This window comes from Microcaecilia unicolor, chromosome 3 (assembly GCF_901765095.1).
Source record: "Microcaecilia unicolor chromosome 3, aMicUni1.1, whole genome shotgun sequence".
NCBI lineage: Eukaryota > Metazoa > Chordata > Amphibia > Gymnophiona > Siphonopidae > Microcaecilia > Microcaecilia unicolor.
In genome coordinates, this window is record NC_044033.1 from 409457188 (window position 1) to 409472185 (window position 14998).

Sequence of the window (14998 nt, forward strand, 5' to 3'; positions counted from 1 at the left end):
AAATATATATGGGAATCTTCCCTTATTACATCATGAATCTCAAACCTGCTTCCTCAGACCACTAATGGAGGGGGGGGGGGGGGGGGGGCGCGCGTTCATATCAGAGAAGATTATCAAAAGAAAAGAAAATAGATAAGGCTTATGCTATCCCCAGTATTATTCTTTTACTTTTACTCTGTGTTTTAAATCTAGAAAAGATTTTAATTGATCTGGAGAAAAGAAAACATGTTTTATTGAACCCATACGGACAATGCATTTGCAAGGATAGGCCAAAAAAAAAAGTTCCACCCATCGTCAAAGTTCTCTGTTTCATTTCTAGGAAAATCTTCCTTCTTTGTTGGGTAGATTTGGTAACATCTGGAAAAATCCAAATTTTCGCTCCTGCAAACAACATTTGTAAATTTCTGAAGTATAATTTCAATATTGCATTTAAATCTTGTTCAAAGATGAGCGACACTAGAAGTGTTGCCCTCTCTGTCATATCTTCCAGCGTTTGTTCTATTGCTGATAAATTATCAAGGTTCAAACTTTTATTCTCATTAATTCCTTCGTTTCCCCTCTCCTTCCCTTTTTGTTGAGGTAAATAAAAGATCTTATTTATTGGCGGAATTGCTTCAAGTGGCATCTTTAAATTTTCATTTAAATATCTTTTAAGCAAGTCTAGAGGTAAAATTCCAGGAGATCTAGGGAAGTTCAGGATTTGTAAATTTAAACGTCTATTAAAGTTTTCAATTTGTTCCAGTTTGTTATGAAGAAATATTTTATCTTTTGCAACAGCCGAGTTAAATTCAGAAAACTGATCTACTTCATGTTGTAAAGATTTTAATCATGTAGAAAGCTCCTCTTTAACTGATTCGACCATTCCTTGTAACTCTCCAAATTTAGAAGTTAAAACATTTACCTCTCCTCGGGATTGTTGTATAGTTGTATCCATTTTCTTCAGCATAAACCAAATCTTTTCTAAAATTATCTCCGTCGGTTTTCCTGAGGCTCCAGGTAAATCTGGGGCCTCAAACTGCAGAGACTTTTGCAGCAATACTGGATCCCCGCCAGTGGGCTTGCTCATCGCACTTCCGGCGGGATTCGGGTCCCCTTTCCTGAATGCTTCCGCTGCTGGGCATGGAAGTACTTTTGAAGCTGAGGGGGGTGATAGCAATATTTCATTTCCCCGCAGAGGTTCCTCTTCTCCGGCTGCCTGCGCTGAGGGATTCCCCACCCTCGTACCTGGCTGGGGACCTCTGGTCAGGAAACGATGTAAAGTTGGCTGAATCGGCGATGAGGAAGCGGTAGGCGGGGTCCCCGTTCTCATCAAACCTTTCCTTTTCGAACGAGGCATTGTAACAAACCAAAAAGAAAGATTTTTTAGGGAAAAAGGTATCAGCTTCTAGAGAGCGTTTCACCAGACATCCGAGAGCACCGCAATCTTAACTTTTCCTCCTTTCCGATTCCATAATGTGTCTGTCACACATGATCTCTACCATAATATCACTATGTATTTGTCATACCGGAACTGGTGATCACCAGCACGGTGCTATGTAAGCCACATTGAGCCTGCAAATAGGTGGGAAAATGTGGGATACAAATGCAACAAATAAAAAGAGCCTGTGACTGCAGTTCCAGGGTTCCCCCAATAGAGGGTAATCTCAGCCAAAAGTTCAAGAACAGGATGTCTGAATATTGAAGAGAGACTCCAGATCACAGCTCCTAGTGGAGAAGTCAAGGACAACCTGCCCTTCCGAACTGGTGAAGATATTCTGATCCTCCCCACCCCCCAATCCACTCCATCTTTCTTTTCCCCATGTGTGTATGTTATTAATACCACATTACTTTATTACTTGTAATGGCTAAAATTTCCCAAAGTGTGTAAATGTGGCTCATTTCATCTGTATGTCTTTTTCCTGTCAGCAATTAGCATAGTCTTACTCCTATGCTGCCCCCCCCCCACACCAAGTGATGTAAGATTTATCAAATTAATACATTTCTCTCACACTCCCTCAACATTGCTGCCAAAGCAAAAATGACACTTAGAAACCTCTCTTGTTCTCTTATTTCACCTCAGACAGAATAAATCTGTCTTTAAAACTCACTGTGACCAGAGGTATCTTCTCCCCCAATTACTCAATAAACCCTCCCCTTAGGGGGTGGGGGGAGGGGGTTCAAGGGCTTTTATAAAATTAGCCGAAGTGGGTATGTGGATAAAAGTATGCATTGCATTAAGAACAGGGAAGCCCGATTGCAACTGTTTTACAGCTAAGTGGCATTGAGTTTTGTTATTGTGGACATATAATGCTTGATTTTTGTAAATTAAAGATTTTTGATATATAATTGGCACAGTGGAGGAAGGCAGGAAAGTGACCAATGATTGACAAGTAGTGACGCTCACATGAGCATAAATATTTCAGTGTGATTGCTGTATGTCACTTATCTGAGGTCCTTTTCGCCATTGTCTCCTTTTCTCACTTAAGCAGTGTACCTATTTTGTAAACCCGCTTATATTTTTGTTGTTGATTGCATTAAGAACTTGCATACTTTTATGTGACTTGCATGTAGACATGTTCTGGGGCAGAATTTTGGGCAAAATGTGGATGGAATCACAATTTACACATAAACTGCCAGATTCTATGTAGCATACCTAGAGATCCGTGCCGAAATCCAGGCGTATTCTGTAACAATGTGCGTAACTTAACTGGTTTAACAAGTTAATCAGCATTGATAACAGCCCTTAACAAGCAATAATGAGCACTAATTGGCAATAATTAGAATTTATGCGCACAACTCCCTAAGCGTATTCTGTAATGAACTGTGCCTAAATTCTAGTGCACGCAGTTCAAAAGGGGCATGGCTATAGGCATTTTGGGGTGTTGCAAAATTTAAATGTGTAGTTATAGAATATGGCCCAGTGCATGTGCACGGACTTACGCCACATTTTTGTTGGTGTAAATGGAGGCACATAGTTTTAGATGCTGGGATATCAACTAAGCATATTCTGTATACCATGCCTAAATCTAGGCGCCACTTACAGAATACACTTAGGCAGAAATGTTTACCGCACTAATCTTTTATGCACCTTATATAGAATCTGACCCAAAATGTGTACACACATACGTCAACATATATGCCTGGTTCTGAGCAAGCATACATGTTTGTGGCTTCAATCTAGCCCAATTACTGTCAGTTTATCCGTAGTAGACCCATAGGTGCCTGTATGTCTTTATAAAATATGCTAAAAATAGGGATCTTCTCCACCTGCAAACCTAAGCAACCTAATGTAAAATTTACCACCTTTTATGTCTAAGTGGTACTACTCCTTGAATGCCCCAAATACTGAGCCCTTTTTTGGACAGATGACTTTGACTGTACAATGATTTAATATGTCCAAAATTATCTGTTCAAGTGCTGTAGATTAGAAAAAAAATAAAACACAATTGTGCAGCAACCATATAAATGTTTTTCAATATTTAGTAACATAGTAACATGGTAGATGACGGCAGAAAAAGACCTGCACGGTCCATCCAGTCTGCCCAACAAGACAAACATACGTGTATACCTTACCTTGGTTTGTACCTGCCTTATTCAGGGCACAGACCGTACAAGTCTGCCCAGCAGTACTTCCCGCCTCCCAACCACCAGTCCCGCCTCCCATCACCGGCTCTGGCACAGACCGTATAAGTCTGCCCTCCACTATCCTCGCCTCCCAACCACCAACCCCTCTTCCCCCCACCTGCTCCGCCACCCAATTTCGGCTAAGCTTCTGAGGATCCATTCCTTCTGCACAGGATTCCTTTATGCATATCCCACGCATGTTTGAATTCCGTTTCCGTTTTTATCTCCACCACCTCCCGCAGGAGGGCATTCCAAGCATCCACCACCCTCTCTGTGGAAAAAATACTTTCTGACATCTTTCCTGAGGCTGCCCCCCTTCAACCTCATTTAATGTCCTCTCGTTCTACCGCCTTCCCATCTCCGGAAAAGATTTGTTTGCGGATTAACCTCATTGCATTTACCTCATAAATGCAATTTTTAAGTAATTAACATTTTCTATTCTTATCTAAAACAGCCTTATTAAAAGAAGTTTCACAAACACTGAAAAAGGCTAAGTGCATTGGCAAATTCCAAGATTGTGCTGTCTTAGTCCATGTAAAGTCAGATGATCTGAACATCATTGAATGAGAAGCTGACCCAGGGTTCATTTGTTATGCCAACATATCAAACATGCCATGGCACAGCTTCAGACGTTTCACTGATTGGCTGAAAATGTGCCAGTGGTAACATGAAGAAGGCTTTTGTTTGATTTGAGGTTAACTATTGTAAAGAGATAAAGCAAAATGAGCAGGTGTAGTAGCTCTAATGTGATGTCCACTAGTTTTGGTAATGACTTAAATTTCTTTTTCTCTTTAACAAATTTATTTCAGAAGTTGGTAGAAGCATTTGTCATGCTTTTGATTTATTTATAGTAATTTTCTGCTATTTTGTCTTTGCCAGAATCAAAAAAGCGGCAGTGTAAAGTTCTCTTTGAATATATTCCACAGAATGAGGATGAATTGGAGCTCAAAGTGGGAGATATTGTTGATATCAATGAGGAGGTAAGTTATGCTTTTGAATTTTTAAACTACTTTAAGCAAAATAACTATAGGTTTTCATATGACATGGCATTGTAATATCATTAGGCTTCTCAGTTTCTTGGCTGTTAACATTAAAATAATAGTTGAATATTATATTTTTATTTATTTGTTGCATTTGTATCCCACCTTTTCCCACCTATTTGCAGGCTCAATGTGGCTTACGTAGTATAGTAAAGGCATTCGCCAAGTCCGGTAGAGAAACAAATACAAGGTGATAATTGTGGTCGATTCAAGGTACATTCACCAAGTCCGATAGAGAAATATATACAAGGTGATATTGTGGTCGATTAAAGGTACATGTGTTTCAGGGATGATGGGTAACAAGGAGAGGAAAGGTTATATAATGTCCATTACGAGCTTTGGTTATGCTGTGTAGCAGAGTGCATGTATTTATGTTGGGTTGGTGGTGTATGCCTTTTTGAAAAGGTTGGTTTTTAGTGATTTTCTGAAGTTTAGATGGTCGTAGATTGTTTTCACAGTTTTTGGCAGTGCATTCCATAGTTGTGTACTTATATAGGAGAAGCTGGATGCGTAGGTTGCTTTGTATTTAAGTCCTTTTCAATTTGGGTAGTGGAGGTTTAAAGTATGTTCGAGATGATCTGGTTAGGTTTCTGATATTCCTTACTGTTGTGCCTGTACCATCTTGAACTATTAGGTTGTTTTCCCTGCCTACCAGCAGATGGACATCACTGGTACAAAGGAGTTGTACTTGGTGGAAAGCTCCAGTATTTTCCCACCTCTAGCAGATGGTGGATGTTGAGGCTGGTGCTCCTGGTCCCTGGCTTAGCTCTCAGTAATGATGCCTGGTTGTGAACAGCTTGGTAAAGACTAAATGCCACTCCTAGTATCCCACCCAGGTCCATGGATTGGACCTGTTTGAGCACGAAGCTTGGCACCATTGCCCTGTCATCACCTGTAGGTGATCACTACCCTCCTGCATTCCTCCTGGGCTCCCCTGTAGCTCCAGGCAACTAAAACAATTCACTGACTGCCTAGTTTGGCTTTATTCCTTTTGTAAAGGCAAAAAAAAAAAAAAAACTAATGAAAGAAAAAAAACCCCAGCATGTCCTGTATAATCGGATGGGGGGAGGCAAGATTGCCGGGGTCCCAGGCCATGGTCAGCCCGGAAGGTCTTGCAGGCCTCTCTGAAAGGGGTTTAAATAAGTGGATGGGAAGTTGCTTTTTCACTTCAAGATAGAAGAACTCTGCAGTGTTTGTTTAGAGTGTCTAGGCCAAATCACCAATCTTTCTTGCCAGCTCAGCCCACACATTTGAGGTAATGTTAAGGGCACATTTCTGGATGCAGGCCTTGGTAGAGGATGTGTACTTTTGGAGTCCTCAGAAAGCAAACAGGCAAGAGTTTGCACAGGTCAGAATGGCTAGAGAAAGCAGACCAAAGTGATCCAATATAGTCCAAAGGTAAAATTTATTCAAAAGGAACAAAACAGAAAGAGTTTAAAACAGATTGCCCAAGTTGGTCATTTCACCCTATCCAGGGCTCTCCCAGGGGCAAATAATTGTGTATTATTAAATATTGATAAAATAATAACATACTATTTTGACAAAAAGTTGTCTAAACAGCCATACAAATCACATTTGTAAATTCAATAATCAAATATAACATAAAAGATTAAATTCACATATATAAAACTCAGTCAAACATTGATATTGTGCACATAAGTAAGCGATATATCAATATAAAGTTGTGTGCAAGGGGTTGTGTAAAGGCACCAGAGAACTGTGGAAAAAGAGAAAAAAAAAACTTAATACCTAGATGGGTGTAAAAGGTAGCTAGCACCAATCTAGTTAAAGCTTCATGAAAAATATTTTTGGTTAGGTGACTGTATATACACTCACAAGGTAGGAATGAATATAAAAGTATTTTGAAGACTCACCAGAACTCTTTCCCTTGATTTGGGTGTTTGTTGCATTATCAACCAACCTTTTAAACTTTTAAACTAGCTTTTAAACTTATTGTAGGTCACATGACTCTCTCTCTCTCAAACCACCGCCCCCCCCCCCCCCCAATGTGTGTAAAGTATTGACTTGAACTTACTCAAAAGGAAATGTGATGAACAAAAACACTTAATGAAAACCAAAAAAGAAATTTGGAATTTAAAAATTAGAAAATTTAAAGATATAGAATTCTTTTTATATTCATTCCTATCTTACCAGTGCATATGTATTCACCTGAGACAAGACTGGGGAATTCTCCATCACTGATAACGCAAGGTCAGGGGACCCTGTTGCATCCTATCATTGAGTCTCTTGCCCTCACAGCTTGGATGTTGAGAAGGTAACTAAAGCTTCCCTGAATTTTCCTGAAAGCATTTCACAAGTATTTCTGGGGCTTATAGGAGAGGTTCAACTAGAAGGTCTTATACTTTTAAATGGAAGAAGTTGACTGATTTGACCAGAAGGTCCTAGATTCCTTTTCCTGCCCTACACAAAAACTGCTTGAATATCTATGTTTGTCCGGGTCAGGTTTGAAAACCACTTCACAAGGGTACATTTTGGTGCATTTATTGCATATCACCATCATATAGATGGTAAACCCATATTTGTACAGCCTTTAGTAGTTGTTTGCTTTATGGAGAGAGTTTGATTCTGTTGAAGCCTCCCATCATGGGACTTCAGTATTCTCTTAACCAAGCTGATAAAAGCTCTTTTTAAGCCACTTTGTTCTTGTGAACTGAAGCACCTAACCTGTTTTTGTTGGTATGCAGAGTAAGTGAGTTCCAGGCTCTAGTAACTGATCCACCTTATACTAAGTTCTGCAACAGGATGGTTTTCACAGTCATCTTAAGTTTCTTCTGTGGTGTTGGAATTCCACCTTAACTAGTCTATCATCCTGCCAGCATTTTGTGACAGGCCCCATATCCACAGGTGAAAGTTTGCTGCACCAGTTGGATTATAAGAGAACCTTGGCCTTATGCTTGGAGCAAACTAAGGCCCTTAGAAAGTCTATCCAACTTGTTGGTTATATTAATCCTATCAGGATAGGCTGCCATCAACACTTTTTCCACTTCATTTCCTTTACTTATTTCCAGGCAAACTTGACTCTTGAGGGTCATGTCCCATCTCAAAGTGTGAGAACTATGGTGGTATCAGTAGCCTACTTGAGGTCAGCCTCCATGGAGGAAATTTGCAGAGCTGCAACCTGGAAAGGGCTATTTGCTGTCAAATATGTTGATGTCTCCCAGTTGCAGTGCCTTTTTATTGTTTTTTTCCTTTTCTTTTTTTGAAGTTAGCCTTTAGCTGAGGGGGTCCATGCTGTGAGGATGTGCTATCCTTCTTGTCTTCAGAGAAAACCGAGTTGCTTTACCTATAGCAGATGTCCTCCATAAGCATTAGAGTACAAGTTGTCACTTAACCGTCCACCTCCTTAAGGAGTTGTATTCTGCACTTAGTTAATAACTAGATTCAGATGGTCTTGTATGATAGCAGGAAACAGTATACATGTGCAGTGAGGTGATACAAAATGATTTTGCTATCGTTATTAAGCTACAGTAGCTTAATGTGTGGATCTTGGCAGTATCACCCATGCTCGTGAGGCTTTGCATTCTACTGTCTTACAGAGAACACCTGCTACTGGGTAGCAGTAGATATTCAAAGCAACTTAAATGGTCATTGAAGGCTAGCCATTCAAGGGCTATCTGGGGATATTCAACAGCACTTAACTGGTTAGTGCTGCTGAATATTCCTGATAACTGGCCATCCCCTGACTGGCTAGGTTAGAGGCGGGCCGTGGACACTTAGCCAGTTAGTGGTGATTATTCAGTCCAGTAACTAGCTAAGTACTTCATAAAGTTAGGACAGAAAAAAAGGCTGTCTTAACTTTATGTAGTGGGTTAACTGGCACCGATCTGAATATTGGTTGGTTCCCAGTTAACTTCCAGGTTGGCAGTTGTACCTGGATATTCAATGCTAGGAGCCATGCATGCCCTGGCATTGAATATCCAGGGTTATTTCAGCTAGTGACTTCCTATTTGGTTTCCTAACCTGGAGTGCCCATTCTGATTCCCAACCGGGGGATCCTGTGCTGGTTTAGAAATAAAATTCCTTGTGCTTCACTTCAGTGCTAGTGGGGATTTAAAAAAACTGAGCTATCTTTAGCACTGTTTCTAGTATTAGGACTAATTCTGTATGTTGTTTGTTAGCTTGTATTTCTGTGCTTATTGCACCAAAATTAACAGAGCTGTTTATTTCTGGTTTAGCACTAATTTTTGTTGTGTGCTACAATCCTTGTGGTTTTGGAAGTAATCATAACACATAAAAATTACTGCTAAACCAGAAGTTAACTGCTGTTCTGAGATTAGTGCAGTTTAGAGCATCGGATTTAGGTTTTAACCAGTAAACACCATTGAAGCAGCCCAGTGGAAAAAAAATTATTAAACACCGGAAAAACATAATTTATCCTACCATTCTCTCACTCCTCCCCTAGCTTGTCTTTGGTATTCTCTACTCAAGTTTTTTGTGCTTTTTCTGCACTAACTGTGTCTCAGGGTCGCCAGGGTCGCTTTACTCATACTACCCCTCTCCTCAAGTCGCTTCACTGGCTCCATATCCGTTTTCGCATCCTGTTCAAACTTCTTCTACTAACCTATAAATGTACTCACTCTGCTGCTCCCCAGTATCTCTCCACACTTGTCCCTCCCTACACCCCTTCCCGTGCACTCCACTCCATGGATAAATCCTTCTTATCTGTTCCCTTCTCCACTACTGCCAACTCCAGGCTTCGTGCCTTCTGTCTCGCTGCACCCTACGCCTGGAATAAACTTCCTGAGCCCCTACGTCTTGCCCCATTTTTGGCCACCTTTAAATCTAGACTGAAAGCCCACCTCTTTAACATTGCTTTTGACTCGTAACCACTCGCCTCCACCTACCCTCCTCTCCTCCTTCCTGTACACATTAATTGATTTGATTTGCTTACTTTATTTTTTGTCTATTAGATTGTAAGGGACTGTCTTTCTTCTATGTTTGTGCAGCGCTGCGTAAGCCTTGTAGCGCTATAAAAATGCTAAATAGTAGTAAATAGTAGTAAAATACAGACGTTCAAATATTTGAAAGGTATTAATCCACAAACAAACCTTTTCCGGAGATGAGAAGGCGGTAGAACTAGAGAACATGATATGAGATTGAAGGGGGGGGGGGGGGGGCAGTCTCAAAAAAAATGTCAGGAAGTATTTTTTCACGGAGAGAGTGGTAGATACTTGGAATGCCCTCCCGCGGAAGGTGGTAGAGATGAAAACGGTAGCGGAATTCAAGCATGCGTGGGATAAACATAAAGGAATCCTGTTCAGAAGGAATGGATCCTCAGAAGCTTAGCCGAGATTGGGAGGCGGGGCTAGTGCTGGGCAAGACTTCTACGGTCTGTGCCCTGAAAATGGCAGATACAAATCAAGGTAAGGTATACACAAGAAGTAGCACATATGAGTTTATCTGGTTGGGCAGACTAGATGGACCGTGCAGGTCTTTTTCTGCCGTCATCTACTATGTTACTATGTTACTATTTAACATATTTATAAATCATCTGGAAATCGGAACAGCGAATTAGGTGATTAAATTTGCAAGAGAAACAAAACTATTCAAAGTTGTCAAAATGCAAGCGGACTGTAAAAAAAATTGCAGGAAGATCTTAGGAAACTGGAAGATTGGGCAGCCAAATGCAGATGAAATTTAACGTGAACAAATGCAAAGTGTTGCACATTGGAAAGAATAATCCGAATCATAGTTAACCTGATGCTGGAGTCCACTTTAGGAGTCAGCACTCAAGAAAAAGATCTAGGTGTCACTGTCTTCTGCCCATTGTGCGGTAGCTGCCAAAAAATCAAACGGAATGCTAGGAATTATTAGGAAAGGGATGCAAAATGAGACCAAAAATATTATAATGCCTCTATATTGCTCCATGGTGTGACTTTGAGTATTGCGTTTGGTTCTGGTCACCGTATTTATTTATTTATTACATTTGTACCCCACGCTTTCCCGCTCATCGCAGGCTCAATGCGGCTTACATAGTAACAAGAGCATACAATCTGTATTATCAGAATCAACAAAGGAGGTATGTGATAGGACAAATGACAAGGAGTAAATGGGATAAAAGAGGTATGAGAGAGAGAGAGGATGGGGAAAGGTATGGAGATGGAACAATAAAGGAGAAGTTGGGGAAGAGCATGTAGGTAAGAAGGATTGGAAGGAGATATTTCTGAGTCATTGTTGTTAATGATTAGATGAACTGATCAATAGGTGGGTTCCTTGTGGTTTGCCTTTGTGTTTCCTTATCTGCCTTTAATACCTTTCTGTTTCCTTATCTGCCTTTAATACTTTGTTCTCCCTTTTAATTCTTTTGTAATTCTTTAGTCTTTCGTCACCATTTATATCATACTAGTAAAAAAGGCCCGTTTCTGACACAAATGAAACGGGCGCTAGCAAGGTTTTCCTCGGAGTGTGTATGTTTGGGTGAGTGTATGTGAGAGTGACTGTGTGAGAGTCAGAGTGAAAGTGTGAGTGTGTGTGTGTGAGAGAGAGTGAGTCTGGGTGTGAGTGTGTTTGTGAGAGAGTGTGTGTGTGAGAATGAGAGTGTGTGCAAGTGTGTATGTGAGACACAGTGTGAGAGAGAGTGTGTGTGTGTGTGTGCGCGAGAGAGAGAGTGTGTGTGAGACACAGATTCTCTGTGAGAGTGAGTGTATGAGACCAAGCGAGTGTGTGAGTGACTGTGTGGCACATAGAGAGTGAATGTGATACAGTGTGAGACAGAGTGTGTGAGAGTGAAAGTCAGAAAGACATTGTATATGAGAGAGAGAGTGTGAGCCTTGCCCTCCCGATCCATGTCCATCTGTCCCCTGCCCCCTCCATTCATCCTTTTCCAGCAATTCCCCTCTCTCCCTGAGCCCTGCCCTCCCAATCCATGCCCATCCATGCTCCTCTGTCCCCTGCCCCCTCCATTCATCCCTTTCCAGCAATTCCCCTCTCTCCCTGAGCCCTGCCATCTCAATCCATGCCCATCCATGCTCCTCTGTCCCCTGCCCCCTCCATTCATCCTTTTCCAGCAATTCCCCTCTCTCCCTTCCATGACCCCCCCTCGCATCCATGCTCCTCTCTCTCCCATGTCCCAGCCTGGCCCGTACTCTTCTCCCTCCCCCTTCGCATCCATGCCCCCCCCCTTCGCATCCATGCTGTCGTTTCTCCCCTGCCCTCCCGCTCCCATTGTTCAACTTTACTGCCCACCCTCTTCTCTCCCCACAACATCCCTTTTTTTTTTTTTCTTTTTAAATTTACCTCGGTGGTGGTTCTGGCAGCGCAGCGTCAGGGAAGGAGGCGGCGCTCCCGACGTCTAGCCTTCCCTTCACTGTGTTCCGCCTTCTTCTGACGTCATCCTTGACGTCAGAAGAAGGCGGAACACAGCGAAGGGAAGGCTAGAGACGTCGGGAGCGCCGCCTCCTTCCCTGACGCTGCGCTTTGTTTTTTTTTCCGCCCTCGACGTCATGATGTTTGCCCTCGACGTCATGATGTTTGACGCGAGGGCGGGGCAGAGACGGCTGGCAGCCTGGCTGGCTTCACACCATGAATCCACGAACCCTACAGGGAGTGTTTGAGTGACTTCAGAACGTTGTCTTCAGAACGTTCATGGTGCGTTTTATTATATTAGATAGCAATGGGCGCTATGCAGCAAAACAAAAGGCCCAGCAAATTCCAAGCCCTAGCAAAGCTTGAAAAATGGTCTACAATTTGGCAGCTAAGGTTCAATGCTAAAATAAAATGCAGGTTCATACATTTGAGCTACCAAAATCCGAGGAAGCGGTATAGTTTAGGAGATGACATACTTCTGTGCATAAGAAAGGAGCGGGACTTGGATGTGATCGTATGTAATGACCTTAAGATGGCCAAACCAGGTGCATAGGGAGAGCGATGCCTAGCGGAAAAAGGAGGCGACAATACCTCATTTTAGAGTACTGTGTACAAATCTCTCAAAAAAGATATATTTTATTTATTTATTTATTTAGATTTTACTCACACCTTTTTCAATAGTAGCTGAAGGTGAGTTACATTCAGGTACACTGGATATTTCTCTGTCCCAGGAGGGCTCACAATCTAAGTTTGTACCTGAGGCAATGGAGGGTTAAGTGACTTGCCCAAGATCACAAGGAGCAGCAGTGGGATTTGAACTGGCCACCTCTAGCGGAATTAGAAAAGGTTCAAAGATGAGCGACCACAATGATAAAGGGCATGGAACTTGTCTAGTATGAGGAAAGGCTCAAGGTTAGCTTGGAAAAGAGAAAGCTGAGGGGGGATATGATTGAGGTCTACAAAATCCTGAGTGGAGTAGAACAGGTAGAAGAGAAACGACTTTTCACTCTTTCAAAAAGAGTGAAAAGAGCAGGGGACACTCAGTGATACTACATGGAAATACTTTTGAAACAAATAGGAGGAAATATTTTTCCAATCAAAGAATAGTTAAGCTCTGGAAGTTAAAGGTTTGGACAAGTTCCTTGGGGAAAAGTCCATAGTCTGTTATTGAGATGGACATGGAGGAAGCCACTGCTTGCCCTGGGATTGATTGTATGGAATGTTGATACTGATTGGGTTTCTGCCAGGTACTTGTGACCTGGATTGGCCACTGTTGGAAGCAGGATAGTGGGCTCGGTGCACCATTGGTCTGATCCAGAATGGCTATTCTTATGTTAATTTGTTCAAACATATGTATTTGATTCATTCATAAAAGGTCATAAGAATTAGCCATACAGGGTCAGACCAGTGATCCATTTAACCCAGTATCCCGGTCCCCATATTCTTGAGAACACTGACAAATACTGATATTTTGTACCCTTGGAAGGGCTTCTAATTAGCTGAAAAATTACACCTTAAAATTACAGTTCATGAACCCCAAATATAGAAACCCTAATTATGTATCTGTTTCTTTACTTCACATTTTTCATTTTGTGATGGATGTGTATCATTAAATTATACATAGGTTTTGCTTATTTTAATCTGTTATAATATGAAAAATATACTGCCATTAGACATTTATGTTTTCCTTTTTTACATATGAATCAACAATGAATCCTCAGTACCATATATGTCTTCAAAAACCACTAGGTGTGAGGGATCATGAGAAGGTGATCAGTTCTTTAGATTCCTTGTATATCAAAGAACATAGTGTTACAGTACTTGCAAATTGATGATGGTGTTGAAATTCCCCCCCCCCCCCCTCACGTTTTCAGGTATGTGATTACATTCAATAAGAGTAGCAGATGGGTCGTGTTGCTACTCTCCATCACTTTTATCACATATCCACTCTTTTCCCCACCCTTTTTGTCATTCCTGTACTGGTCTTGAGGTTGTAGGGATAGTGATCTTTCTGGTTGTCAAGTCAAAGAATTCCATCCTTGCCATGGACTGGTTACTCTGCTTATCTATGACGACATACATCTTTACTGCCTTTTCTGGTTGCTCTTTTTGGATATATTTTAGCTACACATATCTTGGTGCATGGCCATCTACTGCGGCCTCCTCTGCACACTAGTATACAGTTTGGAGTAACGTTCGTTGGTGACACTTACTCGACTTCCTTCTCCCTGCTGTAGCTTGACTCTGAGGCTAGGTTTCCTGTAGAAGTAGGCTTACTTCAGGATGCAAGGCACTGACTTACTGGTCACTATTACATTCCATACATTTCATGTTTGCTTTACAGTCTTCAGCCGTGTGCTTGGATGAAGAGCAACATTTGTAACACATTTTGTACTTTCCTTAGCGTCCCTCCGGACCGGACCAGGATTGGACTGATGGGTTGTGCTCGCCTACCAGCAGGTGGAGACTGAGAAAAAACTCTGACTCTAGAGAGCCAATAGGAGCCCTGGCCATGTGACCTTAGCCTCAGTATTTTCTCAGTCTCCCAGCAGGTAGGAAGTGAGCCCATTAGTCTCTCTCCTTTTCTCTTTAGATATTACAGATATTTGTGATAATTCTTCAGTGCCTGGAATCTTATATAGAGGCTTGACAGGGTTTCCTTTCTCTTCTTTCTTTGACAGCCTCGGGGGTGTTAAACTTGGGTGTCTCGAGTCCACCCCTCTTCCTCCCCATCTCCCTGGCTTAGCAGGGAAGGGCCGTCCCTTTCTCTGGAAAGGTGTACCGTCTTTGGGAGAGGCAGCCACTTTTACAGGTAGCTGCTTTAAAAGAATTAAATCAAATAAAAGGAAATTCAAAGAAGCAGCCTTTTTTTCCCCAGACTTCTAACGAGCAGGCAGCTCCAGTGTTTTATTATGATTGAGGGGTTATAAAAAAAAAAAAAAAACAAACAGAAGAAAATAATTCAGTATCTGTGACTTTAAACAGCGATTTTTCTCGTCAGATTTAATTTCCTCCATTTTCTTGCGTTT

At 41.6% G+C, this 14998-nt stretch overlaps 1 protein-coding gene across 1 annotated transcript in view; it reads left to right on the forward strand.

Annotated features, from left to right (window-relative positions):
- CD2AP (CD2 associated protein) overlaps nt 1-14998 on the forward strand; it is a 442106-nt gene that overhangs the window by 130057 nt on the left and 297051 nt on the right. The window contains 1 exon segment of the mRNA XM_030198789.1: nt 4483-4583. Within this exon segment, the coding sequence (XP_030054649.1) occupies nt 4483-4583 (101 nt within the window).